Raw genomic sequence first — 5,764 nt, 5'->3', positions numbered from 1 at the left:
AGAAATTTTACAAGCATTAATTACCATGTTTTAACTAGATTAACACAATAGAGTACTTCGATCTATAAAATGACCTTCCGGCCTTTTACATTGATACCTTTTTTTAAATTTCTTTCCAAAAATCTATAATAAATCAGTGGATAATATTTCACTGTTTTTCTGTTAATAATTTTCTTTCACGACTTTCCTATTACTGAATTTCAATCAGTGAAATTAATAAAAAAATGTTACTCCCTTTGACTTTTCGCTTACAAAAAAAAGTTACAATTTGATTAAAAAATTCACTATTGCACAAACAATCATGCATCTGATACATTATTTTAATAAAAACTGGAAAGTGTATAAAAAATATTAGAAGTATTATATAAAAATATTTAATAATACATTTTTACAGATTGGAATCATGATTTTTAATTTTCAAAATTCAAGATTCCAAATTGTGAGTGAATTTATATTTTAAAAATTTTAAATACAGTAAGTAATTATAATTAACTTGTAGAAAATTATTACTCTTCCTTCGTTTGGATAATCGATGACCTGAAAAGAAAAATTTATTAAAATAGAACTATTTACTTTTTCAATATTAAATTGAATAGTAAAGTAATTTCAATAGTAAAATATTGATTTTAATTAAAGTAATTTAAAATTCATCTCTCACGGCGATTTTTTGTTAGTGACGATCGACTTCCTTTCTATTATTACATTTAAAATATTTCTGAATGGGAATTCTATTACAATAGCCAAGAATAATGCCAGACACACAGAATATACCAAATCTGATACGAGATATTTCAACTGTAAATGGAAACATATTTTTATAAAAAAAAAAATGTTAAATTATTCACGGAAAAAAATATTCACCTGGAATAGCTACAAATTTCACTAAATTAGTCAAATTTTTAGTTGTTTCAGTTAAGACTTTCGCTAATTTAAAGAAACTTATCGCTGTTCCAGGTAAAACTTTTTTTCCTTTTTTAAAACTTAATTTTCACTTAGTATCATTTTCTTAAAGTTTCAAACGTTCGAATGAACGAAACTTTTTGTTTTTAGAAAAATAAAGAAATTACATAAAAAATGACAATAATGTATAAAAGTTAAGTATTTTTAATATTATTTTGAATTTATTACTCGCAATGACATCAGTAATTAGGATTTTTATAAGAATTTACCACATTGTACAACGAAAAAGTAAATGCAGTTCTCGTTGTCCCTATTTCGAAATGATGTATAACAAAATGAATAAGGAAAATTCCGTAAGAAATACGTGACAGTGGTTGCATCCATCTTGATGTTAGTAAATTGTAATAGAAACCTAAAATTCATATTCCAAGTATTAATTAATTTTATCTTTTATATATTTAATTTAATTATTATTAATAATTAAATTAATAATTATTTATATTTTTAGAAATTTTTTTTATCAACCTAGACCATTTCCGATTGTTAACAAAAGAGGAATAGCACAAATACTGAAGGCAAAAATCGGTCTATGTAAACTTGTGTACAAGGCTTTGTAAAAAACACTAATTTTCAAATTCGGATTGAGCAAAAGTGTTCCAATATAAACAGTACTAAACATTATCACAAATGTAGTAATGAATAAAATATTTGACCATGTCTAAAAATTGAAAAAAGAAGTTAAAGACTATTTAAAGTAATTGACTAATTATTCACAGTTTTTTTTTAAAGTATTAAATTGATACTAAAGTGGATCAAATTGATACCAAAAATTTGGATCAATTTTTTATTTGATCCACATTTTTGGTATCAATTTGTTGCAATTTGATACTTTTAAGTATTTTTATTTTTATTTTTTTTTTATTTTTATTTGTAAAAAATTTAAAAATTGTTTAAAAAATAAAATTGTTTACGTACAATAGCAAAAGTTGGGGATTTACCTTCGAAAGTCGCCAATTAGCTTTTTTATAATCATAAATAAACGCTCCGAGAATTAATCCGACAATATAAGCGGTTGATCGCATATGAGTTTTAATGTAATAATTTAAAAAGTAATGACTGTTTTCTATTCTCCTTGGACTGTGGAAAAAATTCATCTACGATAATTTTGTAGGTAATATTAAAATAAATATAAAAAAATTTAAATAGTTAAATATAAGAATTCAGTTTTTCTACGGATGGAGACAAAAAACATATCAAAATTGTTGCAAATGCTACTTTTTGATACGTTATTTTTGTCTCAATTTGATATCCTTAGAAAAACTGTGAGATATAAAAATAAAAAATAAATCAAGTATTCTTACTTCGCTATCGAGTTCACTAGTGGAACTAAATTATTTTTATATGTCAAGTAAAAAGGTACAATGGCAGAAAAAATACAGATGCATCCTAAAAATGTGTAACCAATTTTACGAGGCATTTTGTTGAATGCAATAATTAATAGTAATCCAATTAAGTAGCATTGGAAATCGACAGCTAAATACCAAGACTGAATTATACACTAAACAAAAATAATAATTTTTTATTCTTGTTCATATAAATTTCCAAAAAATAATTCTTAATCCACTTTTGGTGTTAAAATAATACCCTACAATTTTCTATGACGTTCATTAGGGCATTATTCTAATTAAAAAATGTATTTATTTCTTTTCACTGTACCTTATTGTTACCACCAAAATAATTATTAATGAAAAATAAATTCGTCCACCAATTAGAAGAACAGGAATCTCTAGAGAATCCCATAGTCGATTCCCAAAATGGTCCAGAACCTAATCGATGAAAAATAGTCGTATATCCGAATGTCACAAACATATAGACTGGCAATAATCTAGAAAATTATTTAATAATTTTAAATAACATTATAATATTTATAATTATCTCGCTCACTACAATATAGTTATAATAATATTCGAATACAGTACCTCACTAATCTTTTTATGACAAGAAGCATGATATTAATTATTTTCGATTCATTCAAGTAATCCAATAAATAGTAAGACAATAAAAGTCCTCCAACACCAAAGAATCCGTCTACTATAATCGGAACATTGTGAAATATTCCGAACGTGAGATCAGACGTAAACTATTTTATAGTAAATACGTATTTTTATTTTGTTTTTGGGTATTTTATTTGTATATTGTACTATATTAATTTTTGTGTCGACTTTATTATTTTAATTTATTATTTTTAAGAGAAAATTAATTATTTAGTTTTTCGTTAGTTGTACGTACCCATTGCAAGTACTTTGCGGAAATATTCCCAGCGTACATATACTGTAATTGTCTATGAGCAAAAACTGCAATGACAGTTAATAATATTCGAATAAAATGAATCGAATCAAGTCCTCGATGTCTATAATTTATTCTAAAAAGTTCATTCATATTTCTACGAGCAGAGAAACAGTATAACAGAGAAAGCTCTTTGGGTTTCTTAGAATTTAAGTCAATAGCAGTGCTAATTATAACGAGACTCAGTATTAATAGACAAGTAGAACTGCAAATTTCCAAAAAAATATTTATGTATCTTTTTTTTATCATTTTCTTCAACATAATGTGAATTAGAATATGATTATGAGCATACACTGAGAAAATATTAATAATTTTATTACTTCTTTTAATTTGGATCTTATTTCACAGTATATTTCTTTATAATAAACTCATTATAGCAACAAAAACCAGAAAATTTGTTCAATTTTTATCCCGAAAACGTGTGAGAATAATTCTGTAAAAAATACTTACTAAAAAATTATATCGAAATTGGAAAAACTTTGAGCTTCTGCAGAGGCACAGTACATTGGTGAAATTGATGCTTTTACTTGAATATTATATTTTCTGCCGAATTCATCCAGGGGTTCTTTTAAAATTGTCACAATTTCTTCTGTTTGGCATTTTGCAGGAAAACATAGTGCCATTTGTAAAATAAACATTGCGTAACTTTGATTATGGCCTTTCTCCTAAATTACAATTATACAATACTCATAAAATCTGCATATATAAATTATAAAGTCTGATCTCAATGAATAACGCATTTTGATTTCATTGTTTTTTTAAGTAAATGCAGTTATTAGTCGTTTGACTTCAATGTAATAAATTAATTTTTGTTTCGAAATATACAAAGAGAACACAATGTAGTACAAGAGAGCACAGAAAATTTTTCATTTTTAATACACTGAGAAAACAAATTATTTGGTTCAAACAAATTTTGTTTAAATCAAACTTAAAATATCTTTGCTATACAGTCAAACATATTTAAGTTTAATTCAGTCATATTTTTTGGTTCATTTAAAGAAACAATATATTTAATTCAATCATAAGTTTTGGTTGATTTTAAATTATTCATAATAAAATTTTAAGTTTGAATCAAACATAAAATTTTTAAACATAATTTTAGTTTAAATCAAAACCGAAAATATGTTTGAATTAAATATAATTATTATTCAAACAAATAATATTTTTGAATCAAAGCAGTAAATAATTTCTATATATTGGGATTAAGCTTACAAACTAATTTCAATTAAACAAAATCATTTAAAATTATTTTTCTATTTGAATTAAGTATAATGTTTTCTCAGTGTATCATTAAATAATATAATATAATATAATATAATATAATATAATATAATATAATATAATATAATATAATATAATATAATATAATATAATATAATATAATATTTAATATCATTAAAGTACATACAAAAATTGCCTCCCAGGCAGAACCCAGGGGGTTCAAATATTTCTCATGTGCTCCAGTAAAAGTTCCTTTATTATTATCTTCGAATTTTACATCCACTAAACAATATCTGCTGCTTATTGTTTCAATATCTCCATTTTTGGTGTTAATTATTGTCGCTTGAATTCTTTTACACTGATCAAAACTTCCTAAATGTCGCGTTAAACCATCAAATAAACCGTACGGATATTTTGCTGATGAATCGAACACTAATGTTGAAAAAGTTTAATGTAAAGTACGATTTTAATTAATTTATTCTTCTAAAATATTTATAGAAATATATTTTTAATACTGAAAACTGTTTTGCACTCATTAAAATAAAATACAGTATTTTTTCTTAATACCAAATTAGACGAAAGTAAGAACATTGATTTTTATATTTATTTTTGAATTTTATTTGAATTTTGACGTTGAAGATCGTTTAATAATCTTTCCAATAACACTTACTTTCGGTAGCCCATAAAGTACCATTTTTTAAATGATTAAGATACAATTGTAATTGTTTTTTACAAGAACCTTCGGGAATTGAATTCGAATTTGCAACCATTATCGGCAATAATGGTATATTTAGGAACCAAGGAGATTTTTCACCATCTACTCCTATTTCGTAATTAGATTCATTTAATGTCGCTTTACTTTCATTGAAATTAACGAATCGCTCATTACTCTGCAAATTTCTATCACAAATTATTTCTCCAAACACCACTGGACATAATGGCCAAATTAATATAAAAACTTGTAATAAACAAGTAATGAAAAAACTAAAATTCATTTTTGTGTTAAAAAAGAAATAACAATTTTGTAAAATGCAAATAATTTTCAATTACAAAAGAAATGGTAACAATTGTATCAAAATTAAAACATTGAAAACATGTTTCACTACAATGAATACCAAATCAAGACTACCTATGTTTGACATTCGATAAACAACAACATAAAAATTTTATATGCATCGATTATCATTTTTTATCGTCTAATATTGAGCACTTCATTACAATATGTCACTGTTTATAAAACGACCTTTCTGCATTTTACATTAATATTTCTTCGCTTTTTAAATTATTTTAAAAATAT

General features: G+C 24.3%; 1 protein-coding gene across 1 annotated transcript; it reads right to left on the bottom strand.

Moving 5' to 3' along the window:
- Positions 1-430: 430 nt before the first annotated feature.
- On the bottom strand, positions 431-5,532 carry LOC122500590 (O-acyltransferase like protein-like). Its single transcript, XM_043609592.1, has 12 exons — positions 5,138-5,532; positions 4,655-4,899; positions 3,697-3,911; positions 3,190-3,451; positions 2,880-3,040; positions 2,617-2,785; positions 2,262-2,458; positions 1,899-2,037; positions 1,426-1,618; positions 1,170-1,312; positions 659-795; positions 431-537 (listed from the first exon to the last, which is right to left on the bottom strand). Exons 1-12 carry the CDS (start codon positions 5,460-5,462, stop codon positions 507-509), a joined length of 2,217 nt encoding a protein of 738 aa, XP_043465527.1. The 5' UTR covers positions 5,463-5,532; the 3' UTR covers positions 431-506.
- Between the last annotated feature and the right edge of the window lie 232 nt (positions 5,533-5,764).

Source organism: Leptopilina heterotoma, unplaced genomic scaffold (assembly GCF_015476425.1).
Source record: "Leptopilina heterotoma isolate Lh14 unplaced genomic scaffold, ASM1547642v1 Lhet_19, whole genome shotgun sequence".
Lineage (NCBI taxonomy): Eukaryota > Metazoa > Arthropoda > Insecta > Hymenoptera > Figitidae > Leptopilina > Leptopilina heterotoma.
This window is presented reverse-complemented; position numbering and strand designations above follow the sequence as displayed.

What these genes read in the sequence shown, in the direction of transcription:
- LOC122500590 (XM_043609592.1), bottom strand. Translation starts at nt 5,462, where the DNA reads ATGAATTTTAGTTTTTTCATTACTTGTTTATTACAAGTTTTTATATTA. An exon ending in CTAATTGGCGACTTTCGAAG is followed by an intron (nt 1,619 to 1,898) that starts GTAAATCCCCAA and finishes TTCAATTTTTAG; the next exon opens with ACATGGTCAAATATTTTATT. An exon ending in CTTTTTCGTTGTACAATGTG is followed by an intron (nt 796 to 1,169) that starts GTAAATTCTTAT and finishes TTCCATTTACAG; the next exon opens with TTGAAATATCTCGTATCAGA.